Here is a 19662-nt window from a genome sequence, read left to right as displayed (position 1 = left end):
AGTTCTTATCAGAAATAACATTCAATGCTCTATTATTTCCAAAGCTAAAAGTTGGATGAACATTCCATCTTGTGATTTATGAACCTTTTGTACCTTGGCTTTCATTGTTTTTACTGCTTTTGGTACTTTATTTTTGTTGGTGTGCATCTCTGAGTCTCCTTTTTCTTTCGTGAGTGTTGTTTGTCTGTCGTTTGGGCTTCTCTAATAATTTTTTGGTAATCTTTCCCTTCCCTGCCATTAACTATCCACCCTAGATCACTCGTGAGAAACTTAAGGAAGGCAATCATGGTTGAAGGTGGAGGAGAGACGTCTAAGGATATGATGAAAGTTGATGAGGTTTTAAACAGCACCCATGACCAAGATAAGCAAAAGGAAGTGCCTAAGAAATTGTCGTATAAGGCAGTGATGGAGGAGTCTTCAACCTCTTGCCCCTCCTCTACTTTCTTTTCTAGCAAGATTGATAGGAGCACTTTGGATGGAATTCAAAGCGACCGAGCCACAGCCAATGGAGATAGACTTCGGGATAGAGGCAACTCTGCATCTGGTGTCGGTGGAGAAAAGGAGGAAGGTAAGATCCCGCCCCATAAACTAAAAACCCTTTCTCTCTCGCCAAATGAGGATATGGTAAGAGCTATTAAAATAGAACAATCTCAGTTAAAACATATTTCAGTTTTCTTTGCATGCTTAGATAAAGGATTTTTGCCCTCTCGCAAGTTTTTGATGAATGGGTAAACTTGGTATTCATGTTACTTTCTATAGAATGGTTCAAAGAGGGCTTTTTGTTGTATTTGTCAAGACTTATAGTATGCAAGAAAGAATACGAAGCAAGATATTTTGGGATGTGGGTAAATCTCTATTCAGAGCCTTCCCATGATCGCCCTCCGAGGATAGATAAGCCTATAGAAATTGATAAAAACAAACTTTTTGATGTTGTCCTAGAAAAGGAATCTGATACTATTGTCAATCCCCTTTATGATACAGAGTCAACTCCTACAAATGATCCCATTCCTAGTTCTAAGATCATCCCAAGTGGTCCTTCTCGGTTAAAATCCATTATTTATCCAAAAGATAGTGATGTTGTGCCTTTGGTTAAAACCCCCATCAAACTTAATGCTCAGCAACTTGCTCTTAATTCTCTAGTTGAGAGGGCAGAGCTGGTTAAGAATGCTAATCACACCTTGACTGATAAGAATATGCAGTTGAATGGGTCGAATTCTCCGGGGATGGAAATCTCTCCAGATATAAATAGAACCGAGTCCCCTTTTTGTTGAAGTCACCAACAAAAGGAACAAGAAAAGAAAGAGCAATGATAATCAGATACTAACCAATTCTAATGGTTCTAAAATTAAACAGGGAGATATCACTAATTGTTTTAACAGATTGTATAACAATGGTAAGAACAGCCCTAAAAATCATGGACATGATCAATGTCCATGGCTGGAATGTTGGAGGGTTGGAGATGAATAATAGGAAATACATTGTCAGAAGATGCAGCAATAAACTTATACAAAAAGATTTTATTTGTTTACAAGAAAATTGAAGTTGTTGGTTTTTAGGCCCACACTATTTTAAAAATGCTTTGGGATCATGCTATTGCATTCTACTCCAACCATGAAAGAGGAAGGGGGGCAGTTGCTATTCTTGCGGGGCCTAATTGGGTGGAATATATAGTGAATAGAGGTGTTTCTCCTTGTCATAGGGCTTTGTGGATTGTATTTTGTAAGATGGTTAGAGCTTTAGATTGTGTACCTTCTATGCACCTAATGACTATAGAGACCGAGTTGAATTGTGGGAATGGGCTTCAAATAACTTGCCTAACACCAAGTGGATTTTTATTGGTGACTTTAATATGGTGTAACATAGGGAGGATAAAACTAGAGGTAACTCTTTCAATTGGAAAGGTAATGAATTATTCTTCTGGAATAAATTTAAGAGGAAATTTAATGTTCTAGATACTCTAGAAGATAGAAAAACAGAATTTTAGGATATATGGTATACTTGGAGCAATAATCAAAAGGGTTCTCAAAGGTTTTACTGTAGATTGGATAGAGTTTATGCAAATTCTGCTCTTCTTTGTTGTTTCTCCAATCCTAGGTACTCACCTATCACAGATACTCTAGCTTCTCTTTCTGACCATTCTCCTATCTCTGCAAAGATTGGATTGCAAGATGAAATTCCGATTTCTAGGATTAAGGTTAACAAGCCATTTAAACTTAATCTTTCTCTCCTTAAAGATCAGAATACTGTTAGTACCCTCAGGCAGGTCACTGATATTGCTAAACTAGTTAGTGGTGATGTTTTACCAAGAGAAATGTGGGAAGGATTAGTTGATGTTTGGAAAAAGATTTTTCAGATTATTGGTAAAAAAAAGTATGGATTTAAATGCTGAAGAAACTAGGGCACAAACTAATCTTAACCAGGTTGAGAAAGACCTCCAAATCAGAATTCAAGATCTAGAATTAGAAGCTGATTCGATTAAGACTAAACACTTTTTGAGGAAGATCCAAAATTATAAGATTCAAGGGCAGAGAGCTAGATCCAAATTGAATTGGAATCTGGAAGGTGATAGGGGGTATAAATATTTCTTCAATATTATTAAGGAAAAGAACAAACGGGAGTTCATTGAACACATTAATTTTAATGTTGGAAAACCATCAAATCCAAAATTAATCTAGTCAGCCTTCTTTGAATATTATTCTTAGCTTCTTTCATCTGAGATGGTGGATGGTAATTATGAGGCACTTGATGAATGTTTGCAACTGATTCCCAAAAAAGTGTCAGAAGAAAATAGCAACAGATTAAGCAAAACTATTACTTTGGATGAATTAAATGGGCTATTACTTCTTTAGCCAATGATAAATCACCAAGATGTGATGGTCTTCCTATTGCATTCTATAAAACTAACATAGATTGGATTTCTAGTGATTTGTTAGCACTCTATGAAGACTCTTTCAATAGAGGATCCCTAGGCAACAACATTAATAAAGGCATGATCAAATTGATCCCAAAGGTTGGTGATAGAGCTGAAGTTAAAAATTGGAGGCCAATAACATTATTGAACATCTCCTATAAGATTATTGATATATTGTTGGCTAAAAGAATTGAGAATTTGCTCAATAGATTTATCTCAGTTACACTACAAGTTTCATTAAAGGTAGGTATATACTGGAAAACTTAATAACTAATTTGGAAGCAATGCATTAGGCTAAGAAGAGCAAGCAGAATGTGGCTAAGGTATTGCTTGATTTTGAAAAAGCCTGTGATAGAATTAAATGGCCTTTTGTTATTGGGATGCTACAAGCTTTTGGATTTCCTGAGTTGTCTGTTCAAGGACTCTTCAACTGTCATAGATGTGAATGGCATTCTTTCCAACCCTATTCCTCTAGGGAGATCAATTAGGCAAGGTTGTCCCATTGCCCCTGCCCTTTTTGTGATTGTTGTTGATGCTTTATTCTATTTGCTTAGAGATCCCTTCCTTGGTCCTCCGATGAAAGGTCTCCTCCTTCCTAACAATGATACTCTACTTAGTTTTGAATTTGCCGATGATACTTCTTTGTTCTTGGAACTTGAGGAACTGAATTTTCGTAACACCTTGGATAGACTTGAGTTCTTTTGTTTAGCCTCAGGTGCCAAAATAGATGCTAATAAATCTTTAGTTTTAGGTTGGTCTGACTCTCCTCCCAATTGGGTTTAGTCGATATCTTGGCAATGGAAAGGCCCTAATGAGATTGTCAGATACCTCGGTATCCCTTTTGTTGTTAATCCTTCTACTAAAGCCATGTAGGAGTGGTTCTTTGATAAAAATCAAGAGAAACATGTTAAATGACAGACTCACTATCTTTCTTTAGCGGGAAGAGTACAAGTTGTGTAGGGAGTTTTGGCATCACATCATCTTTACTTTGCTTCTACTTGGATAATGACTAATCAACAGGACAAAATTGAAAAAAAATTGAGAGATATCCTGTGGTCTGATGCAATAGGAAATAAAAAGAGACACTGTGTGAATTGGCAGTGGTGTTGTAAACCCAAGCAATTTGGTGGTTTGGGTTTGAAGAATCTAAAAAATCATGTTATTCCTCTTGCCTCTAAGTGGATTCTTAAGGCCATTTATGGTAAATGAACCTTGGAAAGTTCTTATCAGAAATAACATTCAATGCTCTATCATTTCCAAAGGTAAAAGTTGGATGAACATTCCATCTTGTGATTTGTTTTTTGGTGATTTCAAGATCAGGGTATTTGGTTCTAATGTTTTTACAACCCTCTGCAACGCTTGGACCCATTCAAGGATTCTCTTACCAATTAGAGGTGATGTTGGCTCTTCCCCATCTTATGTTGTCACAGATAGATCAATATGGTGGGGGGTGTATATAAATGGAAAACCTCTGGCACTTACACAAAGTTGCTCAACAAAACACTGGAATGTGTTAGGACTTTCATTAATTAGTAACTTAGTGATTGATAATCGGTTGGGTACTCAAGATAATGTAAAAATCCTCACCTGGTTATAGCAAAAATCAAACCCATTCTTCACACTACCTGGGTGTTGGGCATTTTGTTATGCGTTTGGCAAGTAAAACTTGTATACAATGTCAAGAGTACAACTTCGAAAGAACATAATGTAATTGAACTATTCCCAAACAATTATATCATTTATAAGATTTCAAAATAATCCAAACTTTGAGATTTGCGACAAACATATAGTTTTGAAATAACAAGCAACTCACTCCAAAGGAAATTCATCAAATATTACAGCTCACTAAATTTCCAGAATTTTACTCACTAATGGAACAAATTACTAGTTTTGTCAATTTATTAATTTTGAGATGATGAACAACCTTGCCAATAATCTAAATACAACTCTAAACAGTAATTGGAACCTGTAATGAAGATAATGATGCAGCCCTCCCTCTAATAACCATTTGCAGCTGCCTCCACCATTTGCAAACCATAGGAATACATAATTCCCTTCTGCTGTAATGAATTCAGCTTTACACAACTCCCAGTGGCTGTCGTTCATTATATATGAGTCCAAATACCTCTCACAACTTGGTCTGATCTCCCACACAGCCAATCTTGAAACCTCAATCCAGTCTAATGTCACAGTAGCTTGCACACAACCATCCTATCTCAGACTTATCAATCTGCTATCCAAATACCCCAATTCGATGCTACAGAAACCAGTATTTAAGCTGTGACCCTTAGAAATGTCAAATGTTACCTCCAATGTCCTTGTGTTTTTCAGAGATTGAGATTGTAGGTGTCACAAGTATATCCACCCAGCCTGTTATTGATTGGAAATGCAGTTTGAATATGCCTCCAATGAAAGCAAAACAATAGTCCCTCAAGCAATTCGAATTCACAATTGTCGTCACTCAGTATAAAGGAAGAACTCCTTTAATTTTCTCTACAACTCCGCCAGTAATACTTCTTTGCCACACAATAATTCCCAGCCATAGACTATTACAGTAAGGGAGAATAAATGAATTGCCTGAATATATTGAAATCGCTATACATCAGCAATGACCTCAAACAATATTAAGAACTCAAAAACTCTTATACAACAGCACGAGCACAAACTTCAGAATACAGGAGAAAGCCACGAAGGCACAATAATCAAATATATAATCAAGCGTGTCTTTCCCAATGAAACGAGCTCTCATTTATAAGCTTTCGTTGGCAAAAGTTTCCATAAAACTCCACTTAAGAAAACATGGAAGTTTCCAAAAAGAACTCAACACTAGAAACTTTCCAACTTGCTTTTTTGGAAATATCTGTTAAAGTCATTATTATAATAATAATGCAACTCAATGAATAATAAAAAAATCAGAGCTCATGCAATTATAACCTGATTAACAGCAAGTGACCACCACCTGCCAAGCCACCCATTGCAATGCCAAAAATAGCAACTACTAAAAATAGACTTACTAAAAATAGTAAATCCATAGCTAAGACCCCCAAAACGCCCTGTCAGCTCACGAGGGTCGCCATGATGAGCTAACTCTATCAACCACACAAACTGGACAAAAATGGGAACATTGCAGACCTCCCTCCCTAAGATTGCTTGTCCCCAAGCAATCCAAAAGCAAAATAAACACACAATCCACCTAGATCCCAAAGGTAGAACTGCGTACTATCCCTATTGTGTACAAGCAACTCCTGTAGCACTAACACCCAAATAACGAACATCAACATCAGAATCATCTGAAAACTGAACTAAGGGGCTAATGAAGGCAACAACCTATCGGAACTCAACACAACTAAAATAACAACCCTATCCACACCCAAGTTCCCATCAAACTGATAATCACACCCAACTGCACTGTGGAGATTGTAACAGCCACAAGTACCTGAATCACCAACTCCAACCTCTGCCAAAATGTTTGGAGTGTATAGATACTGCAAGCAGCTGTCAATCCCATCTGCAAAAGAAGGTGCTAACCCATCCCATAATGGATGGTATCAAACTGGAGCCAACCCACACTGACATAAAACCAAATCCTCTACCTGTATGTCAAAAGAAAAATGATAAGCACTCCTCACAATGTAATGCTGATAAAAACTCTCAATCTCTGTCAAGAGATCATCATCATCAAACTAGGAATCAAAAGATGGCTACTTCGAACTATTGGTCGGGTAGGATCGTGGGCAACCCTCTCAGCAAATCCAACCTCAAAATCCCTGTGGGGAAGCATAGTAGACAAAGTCTCTACAATCTTTGCCACCAACCTCTGAATAGCATGAGAGCCTCGGATGAGAGTATTCTCAGACACTGTATGAATTCTCCCTCACATCCAAACTCTCCAATAGATACTCCATTAAGGACTCTGTGCAATAGAAATTATATGTGGAAGCATCCACCTGCTCCCCTGCAACCCATAGTTGATCCTTCTGAAAATGTGGCACTGTCAACTGTCCAATACTATCAGTTGTATGAGATGAAGAAATAGATTTGCTTCTAGCAGAAGAAAGCAAATCAACATGAGGGCCCAACTCCAACAATACTCTAACCTCATTTGTACCTATTGCACCAAATATCCTGGACAGATGCATCGGCCACATCATCACGTCCATCATCCCCAACCATGGAAGTAAACTCACCACCAACCACAATATGCAACTAAACTGGATCTAGGACTGGTGTGGTTCAAACATGCTCCAACTCCACGGTCACCTCATCCAATCGTGACTGTGACTCTTAAAGAGCCCACTGAGTACACTGAAGAGAGTCCACAGTCACCTCGCGAGCTTCGGTGAGCTCCACCACCTCCTCCTCTTTCTCTAACAATGTCTCATGATAGGTGCTACCCTACTCCAAAAGGTAATCTTGGTTAGCAACTAACTGAGAGTAACTATGCTTCAAGATCCTGACAACCTCTCGAAGTGCATGAACCTCTACTAGGGAAAGACTACAATCATCGTGCTCATCTGACACAGGAGCACCCCAACCAAAGGTAAGTAGCATCATAATGCTCAAGAGCTGAAGAAATGTCACTATCACTCACCTTCAGCTGACAAATCATATGATACCTCTATAACCCCTAACTCTTATGCAAGCTCTTTGTTTCACTAACTGCACTATGATAGGAAACTAAATCTGAACTGCCCACCACAAGATCGCTCATACGTGTGCTATCGTCCTCGCACAACTCTATATTTGAGATACAACTACTATGTACCTCAACAAACTCCTCATCCGAAGAAATGGAAGCCCTCGCAGTATCAATCTCCTCGCATGTCTCAACTTCCACCTCAATAGTAAGATCCTCAGACCCATCCAAAAATTCCTCAGAGTCATCATCCAATATCTGACAAGGGGTGTCATACCCAGTACATCTCATAGCATCATCAAAAAAATCATCAAAGGTGTCTATACTATCTACATCCCCACCACTTGACAGAGCCTCAACTGTCGTCACCTGACTGCACACATGACTCTACGCCAGGTTGTGAATCAATAATGCTAGAGCATGAACCCACATCTACTGACTCCGTTGTAACATCCAAATCACCAACATCATAGCTGGGTGACTCCATACATGCATCAGCCCACATGAGGAAGCAATTGCCTCGTGCACCGGAGCAACACTATGACAGCTCACATACAAATCTCCAATAATAATCCCCTCCTCCAGAGAGTGTGAAGTATTAGTAGTAACAACAGCATCAACTGTCTCTACACTAACTACAGCAATAGCTCTGGGAACCTCAACTTGTTGAAGCTCAGTGCCACTATCCTCCACTGCCGCTAACACATGTCCCTGTGAAATAAGTTCATCATCAATAGTGTGGATAGGACTAGCAGGTGTCATACTACACAGGTACATCTGCATCATGGACACTTTTTGGAGATAACTCAAGCCTCCTTCTTACTGACCTTCTAAAGGCGAAAACCATGTACCTCGCAACGCTCTCAGTTGTCTCTAGATTTGACACACTATCTGCCAACCTCTGCTAATGAAGCTTAAGTTTCTCCATACTCTCCCTCAAGGTATTTAATTTCCTGCTATCTTCCTCACTACTCCACTAGCTCTCGGAACTACTAGGCCTCCAATATCTATCCATCGCTGGAAAAAGCTAAAATGTTGGTCACTCTGCAAACAACAATAGATTTGAAATAAAAAATATTTCTCTATCCCACGGGATGGGAGGAAACTGCTCTAATACCACTGTAAAAGCCCTTACTTGGTTATAGCAAAAATTAAACCCCATTCTTCACACTACCCGGGTGTTGGGCATTTTGTTAAATGCTTGGCAAGTAAAACTTGTGTACAATGTCAAGAGTCCTACTCCGAAAAAACATAATGTAATTGAACTTTTCCCAAACAATTATATCATTTATAAGAGTCCAACTACCTCTCACGACTTGGTCTGACCTCCCACGCAGCCAATCTTGAAACCTCAGTCCAATCTAGACACTAGCTTGCACACAGCCATCCTATCTCAAATTGATTGATCTGCTATCCAAATGCCCCAATTTGATGCTACAGCAACCAACATTTAATCTGTGATCCTTAGAAATGTCAAACGCTGCCTATTCCCTTGCATTTTTCAGAGATTGAGATCTCAGGTGTCACAGGTATATCCACCTAGCCTGGTATTGATTGGAAATGCAGTTTGAATATTCAACACCTCCAATGAAAGCAAAACAACAGTCCCTCAAGCACTTTGAATTCACAATTGCTATCACTCAGTATGAAGAACTCCTTTAATTTTCTCTACAATTCAGCAAATAATACTTCTCTGCCACACAATAACTCCCAGCCACAAACTATTACAGTAAGGGAGAATAAATGAATAGCCTGAATATATTGAAATCACTATACATCGGCAGTGACTTCAAACAATCTTCAGAACTCGGAAACCCTTATACAACAGCAAGGGCACAAACTTCAGAACTCAAGAGAAAGCCACAAAGGCGCAATAAACAAATATATAATCAAGCGTGTCTTTCCCAATGAAATGAGCTCTCATTTATAAGCTTTCATTGGCAAAAGTTTCCATAAAACTCCACTTTAAAAAATGTGGAAGTTTCCAAAAAGAACTCAACACTAGAAACTTTCCAACTTGCTTTTTTGAAAATATCTCTTAAAGTCATTATTATAATAATGCAACTCAATGAATAATAAATAAATCAGAGCTCATGCAATTATAACCTGATTAGTCGCAGGTGACGACCAACTGCACTGCCACCCACTGCACTACCAAAAATAGCAACTACTAAAAATAGTAAATCCATAACTAAGACCCCAAAACGCCCTGTCAGCTCACGAGGGTCGCCATAATGCGCTAACTTTATCAACCACACAAACTGGCCAAAATCGAAGACATTACAGATGGACTTAGAGCTAGATATGGTATCCCACAAACTCAGAAAAAAACATATACATTAATTTGCAAGGGACTTGGTACATGTAACTTCTCCAAGGCCATTGACTCGGACAGTTTTTTCACACACCTGTTGTGGAAAGATGGAATAGTGCTTAAAGAAGTAACAGTAAAGCAGTTATACACTATGCTTGTGTTTGATCCTAAAAAATTTCAAAGAGTGATCCAAGGGTGGGGCTTGTGTTCTCCCTTTTATGAATGGTCTTTCTTTTTTCAATACTTGTGGCAGTCATCAAAAGTGGAACCCAAAACTTAGGGCGGGGGCCCTAGCTCGGTTGGCTAAATCTTCCCTGTTGCAGGGGATTGGTCACGGGTTCTAGTCTCCCCCGTCCTCGTGGTACCGGTGGTCGTGTTGTGCCAGCGCTACCGGTCACGTTAAAAAGTTTACCAGGCGCACTGCAGTTTATAGGGGGGCCATGTTGCACCGATTCCTGCAATCTAAAAAAAAAAAAAAGTGGAACCCAAAACAGTTTGTTTATAAATGGCTTTTGTTGCTCAAAAAAACTTGCTTTAGGATCTAATTTGGAGCCTTTAGGTCTTACCTTTGGCTGTTGTAAAGTTTTTGATGCGGTTGACTCTTTTGAACATGTTTTCTTTCAATGTGATTTTGTTGTTATGATATGGTCAATCTTTTTGGGCAATCCTATCCTATGAAGCTCAAAGCTAGGTCTATCTTCGAGTGAAATTTTAGCTAGATATGTTGAATCTTTTGACTCTAAGCTTAATTCTTTTTGGTCTATTCTTACATGTGAAATTTTATGGTCCCTTTGGAAAGCGAGAAATGAAGAGGTTTTTCAGCAGAAGGATAGAGTACTTACTGAGTTTACTCGTAAACTCACACATTTTTCCATTATGTCTTAGGTTTCACTCTCTTTGGAAATCTCTATGGTTCACTTTATGACACTGGTCAGGGATGGTATGTTACTTATTCATAAAGACGAGGTCAACGCCTTCAAATACCTTGATCAATTCAAGGACATGATGAACTTGAATGACATAAAACAAATTGAAAGAATGAAAGAGAATCTGCACATTTCCACTAACACCCAGATTGCAGGATGGAATGATGAATTGTTTGATGCGGCTTTTCTACAAGCTCTGGATTCTAATGATGGATGGAGCCCAAATAAAAACCAATAGCATGTTTAAGTTTGATAATCAGCAATATGTACAGCTTTTGATCAGCAGAAATATGTCAGCAATATGTAAATCTTTTTGAATATTCAGTTTAATTCTCATACTGTTTTGATGTGTATTAAAGTGAAACAAATGGGCTGACTACCCTGTAAGTCATGTTTAGTAGTGATATGGTAGTCTTAAAAGTATGATATTTTGATAGCTTATGCTGAGCAGTTCATGATGAACCTGATGTAATCAGTTTTTACTCTATTCTAATATTAAAATGTTATAATTGATCCTGTCCACTTATCTATCATATAAATTATTTATAGAATTTTAAAAATAATTATGAAGGACGAAACATAATATTTCAACTCTAAAGTTTCATGCAAATATAATAAAATAAATATTTCTTACTGATCATGCCGGAAGTAAGATTGCACTGGAGACACTCATTACAGATGATCCATCCAATGAAGTTTGATTCTAGAAACACATTAAAAAAACTATTCAATAATCCAACACCCATGAGCTTAGTTCAACATTCCATCTTCGCCAGTTGAAAGAATACTATATCGAAAGTGCATATGAAGTATGCAAAATTTTGGAAAGTATATATGAGTTGTCCCCTCTTAGTTTTACATCTCATATTTATAAATGAATAAAATGTTATACGGTGGCTTTCCAGCCATCATAACTCTTCAAAACAAAAAACTAATTATCTTGTACATAATTGTTTGATATAATCAGGGACTCTAATTTCCGACGGCTTAGGATTGCTGTGAATTCTAAGGGGAGATCATAGTTTTTAGAAATAATTTAGAAAGTGGAACTTTTTCATTATTGAGCCTTTGTATATTTTTCATCGGGAAAGAACAATGAACTGAATCTCTCCCCACAAATACAATGTCTTGCTGATGAAGATGGAGTGGATAGAATTCGATTTGTTCCTTCATAATTGGTTTGATGGCAAGATAGGTCAGCGTTCAGTGTTTCACTGCTTGACTTCATCAATCAATCTTGGGTTTCCTTTGTATGGGCTTCTCCAAACCTCCAAGGAACACAAAACGTTATTAGATATCCCAAAAAATATGCCATTTTCTGCATATTTACGGCGCTTCACAATCACTATTATTGATGCTGTTTTGGGAGTCGATTTTCAAACTGGTCATCATTTTTTGATGATCTGTCTCCATTAAAAGGGAAATCCTTCTTCTCATAGTCATTTGTCGGGTTCTTCCAAAAACATATCAAGTGGCATATATAAAGTGGACATATAGAGATTCAAGATACTTTCACCTCCATTAGAACACTGTCTTTGGCGGATGTATCATTTGGACCTGGGCACTGATCACAGAGACTCGAAGGCTCAGACTCTGATCAGTCCATCCAAAAGTTTAACGCCAGCCTCCAAAGGACTCACATGGGCAATAATAATGGATGACAAAAATTCCAGACAACTGTGATCTGTATGCTCCCAACCATTCTAGTTTTGCAATGATTTTTATTATTCCAAACTCTCTTTGTATCTGTGTATGCCGAGTGATGTGCGTTATTTGTCTACAAAATCTGAGGCCGTGTCTACAGTTGGGTTTAGCTCTTGCTGAACATAATCCAGCTACAGGTGATATAGCAGACAAGAGAAAGCGGACTCCAAAGGCCAATCAGTATTACCGCAACTCAGAGCTTGTTTTCGAAAAAGATAAATTCCCACTACTTTCAAAGCTGATGAAGCACAGGAACGATTGGGAGTTCAATCTGAGCCATGATAACCATCTATATCTCCATGTTTCATTCTGCAATTACTTAACATTCCCAATGCTGATTATTTATGAGGCCTTGTGATTATGATCCTCTCTGTTGCTTGCATACTTCTTCAAATTGTATTGTTTATTCCATGTCAATGTTATTCCATGCTGAACTTATGTCTCACTGGTTCTTCAAAATTCATATCTTAACTTTAATATTAATGGTAATGATTCACTTCTTATTTAGATTTAATGACAATAAATCTTCATCTTTTTGAATGCCTCATATCCAATAGACTAGTATATCTTCAACATTACTTCACAAATAAAGGCCAGTAGGATCAATATCTTTGTTTCAAGTTCCGAATAAAATTGTGATATAGCTGAATAAGTGTATCACTACGTTGCAGAACCTTAGGCAAATTTTAGGAAAATAATGGGAGAAAACACTTGAATGGAAGCTCTGATTTGCCCAAATTTGGGCTCCATCACATTGTTCTATTGAAACAAGAGATATAGTCAAATAGCAAATAAATACATTACTTCAGAACTAAATTCCTTCAGCAATACAATTTCGGCTACAATTATATTCACTAAAATTCATTAATGGAAGACTAAGTATCCAGTCAACCCAGCAGATATCTATTTCTGCTGCCAAAGAAATGAATGTAATCAGCGAACTAACCAGCCATTCAATTAATTTTTCGATGTATGGTTAGCACAGTGATTATAATCAGTAATATACAAACATCGATTAATAATTATATAGATAACAAGTTATCATATGGAAGGTATGATTAGGAGACAAAAATTGTTGAAATCAATTATTCAATTGTATATTGTCATTGATGTTACACAAATGTCACACTCTAACCGAGCACAATTAGTGTTAAATGAGCTCAGTCAAGCACTATAAAAGACTCCAGTATCAGCCGAGCTGAATTCAGAAGGAACCAAGTTCAGTTGGCCATCAAAGACAACCAGTGTAAACCGAGTTAGGTCGGTCAATGAAGGATGCTAGTATTAACCGAGTCAAGTCGGTTACCAAAGGAATTCAGTGTTAACCGAGTGACTCATTTTCATTGTTATACGACTGCCAGTAGGTTACTCTTGTTAATTTAATGATTAATAAAAGCCAACCTAGTGGATGTTAAATATTTGTTTGAAAGGGCATTCAAGCCGACTTGACATTGGGTTTCATATATATGAAAGGTCAAGCTGTGGATCAAAGATGTGGAATAAGAAGAATGAAAAAAATGCGAAATAAGAAGGATATCTGATTAAAGACAGAACATCCAAGGAGCTGCAAAAATATTCTGATCAAGGAGGATCAAGAGGATAAACCAAAACAGTGATCTGAATCTGCAAAGTCAATTGCTTCTACTCTCTAACAATTGTAGCGGTGAAGAAATCTCTTAATAGAGTTGGCTTCACAGTCATTTTGTAAATCCTCTAACAAGTTGGCATTTCTAGATTGAAGTGTCTAAAGACCTCTAACAAGGCCACTCCTAACAGGGTGATTCAAATCCTTTGTCAGGGTCACACTTAACCATGTGTTTTGTAACCTTTAACAGGGTTGGTTCTTAATAGGGCTCACCTCATAAGAGTGAAAAGTTGTAACTAGTTGCATTGGCAGTTTTCCCAAAAATCTTGGTTTCTCATGTGTTCATGTTATTTGCTGAATGCTTTATATTTCTGCAACTAAGTTACTAAAGGTTAAAACATATTAATATATTATATTTGCTTTGTTAACCAAGTTACAGTGCATATCTAGTTCTAACCAAGAAAAGCAAGGTTTTTGCTAAATGAGAAGTTCGTATTGACATCTAAGGGATTTGGAATTATTTTTGTAGTAACTAATTCACCCCTCCCCTCTCAATTACTCCTCTTTTATTTGCAACAGACAATGATGTATCCATTCCCAAGAAAGATGCAACCATTCAATTCATAATCTATTTGAGGGGATCAATGTCATTCCGATCATGACCATCGAACATTTCTTATTTTACTTCATACCCATATTTGTATCGATCAAGATGGAGCAGCAGCCACATAAGACTCAAATGCATACATTCAGCAATATAAAACAGAAACAGATCCATAAGAATTCACTATCATAAAAATCATAGTAGGAATAGCAACCCAATTGAGGTATACCCTCCCATACGTCCAATGCATGGTCATAAAGTACTAATCACAGAAAGTGATAAGATTTCCAGATTGGCTGTCAAGCCTTCCTTGAGACAAGAAATTGGATCATCACAGACATTAGAGGCAGCATTACAGCTTACAGATCAGGTTCATATCCAGTCCTCAACTAAGTCAAAGTCTGGCATTTAACATAAATTTTTAGATCGATATAATAGCCATCATAGTTAAAATACATTTGATAGTGACTCTTAAGTTGTTTGCAGGTCTCAGTAATGGATGCACATTAATATCTATGATATCATGGATCGTATTGCAGAAGGCAGTTAGAATGTATGTTTATATAAATGATACTTGTTGATTAAGGACCATCACCACCATATAGGGAGTTCTCTATCATCAACTGGAGATTCACATAAAAATTATTGTTCAACAATATAACCATTGCAGATTAGCATCAGGATAGCAGATATTTACAATGATTTATCATTTTCAATGCAAATTCATAAAATAAAGATATTGCTCATATACATTTGCAAAACATGTGTCAGACAGACATTTATGACAAACTAAAACTAAAGCATGGAGTATAATCCTATTAAGATATAGTCTAAGTTGCCGGTTCGCGGTTTGGTTCCGGGTTCGGGTTCGAGAACCGGTTCGCTGGTTCGACAAAATTTTGAAAAGGGGTTTGGGTTCGTTTGGGTTCGTTAGTACAAAAACATGTAAAAAAAATTTTATTTTATATATATATATATATATATATATATATATATATATATATATATATATATATATATATATATATATATATATATATATATATATATATACGAAGCATGAGTTAGAATTAGAATGTAGCATAGTAGCATAAACACATTTGAACAACAAAAAACTTTAAAACAGCATAAACAATATAGTAGCAAACCACAGCGATCATTGGAACCCCTAGCGACTAGATCTCTTCCCTTTCATTTAAAAAATTCATAATTGTATCTGATTAGTTTATGCAGATCAACAGTAAGTTTTAATAAAAATTTCTTCTTTTCATAAATTTATTTACCAAACTCTTATTATGATTAACATAATCGATTGAACGTGATTAAAAACTAATTAGATCTAGCTTGCAGAAGGTAAATCCCTTTGACCAGCTGAATATTCTTCAATCTCTTTGGGCACATTCTCCCAAGCACTGATCAACAACAGTAAATTGGAAAAAGACCATTCATGGAGGCCTTTGGATAACACAGTCTAACGTCCCAGATTCAATATTCTTTAATACAATTTTTAATATACCTAGAGGAGAAATAATCAGCCAAACAGTGATAGACAATGTGGTAAGTAGCTGCCCTACCTGACCATATTCATGTGACCGTAACTTTCTTCTGCAGGGCAACATTTCCCAATAAAACGTTGTTTATTGTTTAGTGTTTGAAAAATTCATATTGCTACTCAAATAGGCTCTGAAATTCCTCGAAATTGGTCATGGTGGTCGCCACATGTTGAGCATCTTCTCTTGTGGGTGTCTCAAATTTAGTAGCATTTTGATTCAAATAGAAAGTGTTTTACAGCTAGGGATTACTCAACACTAAAAAGTGGCATTGTAATGCCTACCAACCGAGACCCAAGATGTATCAACATAAATTAAATTAAAATATGCTGTAATGTGGAAAATTTATATGTGGTTCTCCTGAGTTCGAACCCTGGTCTGAAATTTTATATGTGGTTCTCTTGGGTTCGAACCAGATCGAACCAGGCCTCCAAAAACGAACCCAGGTCGAACCGGACCAGAACCACGAACCGGTTCGAACCAGTACGTGGTCTGGAGGGGGGGGGAGGTACCCGTGCAACTTAGGATATAGTTAGAAAGATAATCCTATTAAGATATAGTTAGAAAGAGTCTCTGCAATTGAAACTAGTCAAAAACTCAAAACCCTAAGAGATTGCACAAGTGGCCCATTACAGAGACTTAAGTGAATTGAATTTCCAAGTGCAGTCCAAACCCTACATAGGAGTTTTAGGGTAAACCAGGTAAAAGTTCCGAAGGGAACATCACAATAAAGGTTGCCACACATGAGAGAAATACGGAGCATTTATGAGGGGACAAGTGAAGGCATGGGGCTGCATAGATATTTAAAAGGGGCAGCACATAGAAGGGGAAGATATCAGTGTGGTTGTGCTTGGAGAAGGGAAGCACCCCAATCGAGGCAAGAGGACACATAAGTGTGAAAAAATTGGTGTGACGTTGTGCACGGAGGTGAAGACATGGAAAATTGCATTTTCAGATAGAGGGAGAATTTTGAGAAGATTTTGTATAGTAATATAATAAAATGTTATGTAGCAAGAAAGACCTGAGAGGCTATGAATGTAAATGGTCTATCTGCAGATTGTTATGAATTAAATTTTGTTTCTTGTTGCAATCTAAGAATGAACAGACTCTGTTTATTTTATTTCTAAGATTTGAGGTTGCTGGGCAGAGAGGTGATTGCTGTTTGCATCAAAACTAAATTTATAAAAATTGATTCTGAAGAAGCTTGTGAATGGGCCTCTCATTTTATTACATAAAAACTGTCTTTTAAAGACAAAGAAGTTCTAAAAGCTATAACCATTAAAATGCCTTAAAATGTTACTTCTGATCTCTCATAAACTAAATTTAAAAACCATCGAATCCTCTAAAATTAACATATATGTCACAATCACATAGAACTCTTGACAGTTTGATAGACCACAGAAACCAAATTAATCTTCTTGATTGTTTTTTCAGAAACCCATCATCATTACAGAAGATAGCAAAATAAAATATATCTTTACTAACATGAGTGAAACAATCTAAATAAGAGAAAACTAGTCATATTCAGATTAAAGTTGAACGTGTAACTCTGGAAAGCTATGGAGGAATTACCTGCGGTTTCTAAAACTAAACAACCCCATCATGGGATTAAGATTGTCCAAAATGGTCCTAGTGTATGTGCATGTAATAAGGACCTTCATCCGATAGTTCATCTGAGTTGATGTCACTGTCAGCGAGACTCTCTGCGTGGGTGTCACTGTCAACGAGACTCTCTGAGTCGGTGTCACTGTCCGTGAGACTCCTTTTTCCATCCTCACACAACACATCCATGATGATATCTGAATCCTCGTCGATTAAATCCATGTTGTCTAAATCCTGCTTTGGGTGAAGTACATGCTCGCCCTTGGTACCTTTTCTCAGCACATCTTTGACGGCCTCCATTCCTTTTTTAGTAATGGAATTGTCAAAAATACAAAGCCGAATGAAATCAGGCTTGTTTGCAACAGCTTCCGCAGCAGCCTTAGCCCCAATCTTAGTCATTTTATTTGAGATCAAATCAAGTTCTTTGAGCTGCTCATGACCTTCCGAAATGGCTTTGCATATTGCAATTGACCCAACATCCTTGAGTTTATTGTGCCTTGCACAAAACTCGGTCAGCATATTCTTTACAGCGAGGCATTCTGCTAGCGCTGGAGCTGCTTTTGAAGTGATATGATTGCCTGACACGATGAAAACGCTTAAAGATGGAGCTGTATCCTTGAGGCTTCGGGCGATAGCAATCACCCCTTTATCATGAAGATCCATATAGCCTAAAAAAACTTCTGTGAGAGCTAGATGCCCAGAGATGACTTTGCTCAGAGCAACCCCGCCTGCTTTCCCAAACGTGCTGTCTTCTAAACAGAGCCTTTTCAACCTGCTGGCTCTCCCGAAAGCTTCCACTAAAGCCATAGCACCATCGATGCCTATGCGGGTGTCTGTGAAACCGAAATCCTCTAGAGCAATGCATTTCTTAACAAGCTCTGAAATGGCCCGTGCTGCACCATCGCCTGTCTTATTCCCCAAGAAACGCAAACTCTTAATCGTTTCAAAAGATGGAAGCAGCTCACAAATGGCTCTAGCAGCTTCTCCGGAAATGTGGCTCTGAACGAATTCCAAATGTTCCAGCGTTTTCTGAGATTTCAAGAGTGGTGCAAAAGCTTCAAAACCCTTCTCTCCCAATTTCCCTACTCCAAGACTCAAGGATCTCAGCGTGCACCCTTCTAAAGCAGATGAAAATATTGACATAACCTCGACGGCCTCATCCAAGGGTTTTGCAGAGAGATAATGATAAAGTCGCACATCTCTTAAAGTTTTCCGAACACCCATCAGAGCTCTTTTCGCAACAAGAGCTGCCTCCACTCGGAAAAGATGGTGGGGAATCTGTATTGTGGTACAATAATTCCTGAGCTCTTCTTCCAATGGCCTGAAGGCCTGTATGGCCCAGCTCTTGTCACGAATTTCGTAATGCCCATATCCAGATGGTATTTCAAAAACAGTTTCTCCGCTTGTAAGCTTCTCCATAGTGCCCATGCCCTTCGTCAAAACAAGAGTGCTCTGTTTCTGGGATCCGGAGCGTAAAATTCAATAACCCTACAATCAGACTCAGGAACTCTTTATATAAGAAATTAAAGGGACGGAGGAAAACGAGAGTTTTCTTTTCTTTTATTTTATTTTTTCTATATTGAGCAAGATCACAAGTGAATATTTTTATTCGAACAAGTCTAGTGCCTAGAAGATAATATAAAATGTACAAAGTCTCTAAAATAATTTGTTACATTTTTTATATAAATAATCAAAACTCTACAAAACAACAACCAATAAATACATTTTATAAATTATTTCAAATTTAATATAGATGAAAACTTTATAGTTGCAAAATAGGCAAGAGCCTAAAACACATTGGTAAATTGGGAGCCTCTCATTGAGGAGGTC

The 19662-nt window shown here is 37.5% G+C and overlaps 1 protein-coding gene across 1 annotated transcript in view; it reads right to left on the bottom strand.

The window, feature by feature from the left end:
• The window catches only part of LOC149570776 (RAN GTPase-activating protein 2-like), a 44339-nt gene extending 25010 nt beyond the window's left edge, over positions 1 to 19329 (bottom strand). The window contains exon 1 of the mRNA XM_089812339.1: positions 17803 to 19329. Coding sequence (XP_089668465.1) covers positions 17860 to 19260 — 1401 coding nt within the window. The 5' untranslated portion in view covers positions 19261 to 19329 and the 3' untranslated portion in view covers positions 17803 to 17859. The remainder of the gene's footprint in view (positions 1 to 17802) is intronic.
• Positions 19330 to 19662: the final 333 nt, after the last annotated feature.

This window comes from Cupressus sempervirens, chromosome 2, assembly GCF_028749045.1.
Source record: "Cupressus sempervirens isolate cs-2001-9-10 chromosome 2, ASM2874904v1, whole genome shotgun sequence".
In the NCBI taxonomy this organism is placed as follows: domain Eukaryota; kingdom Viridiplantae; phylum Streptophyta; class Pinopsida; order Cupressales; family Cupressaceae; genus Cupressus; species Cupressus sempervirens.
This window is presented reverse-complemented; position numbering and strand designations above follow the sequence as displayed.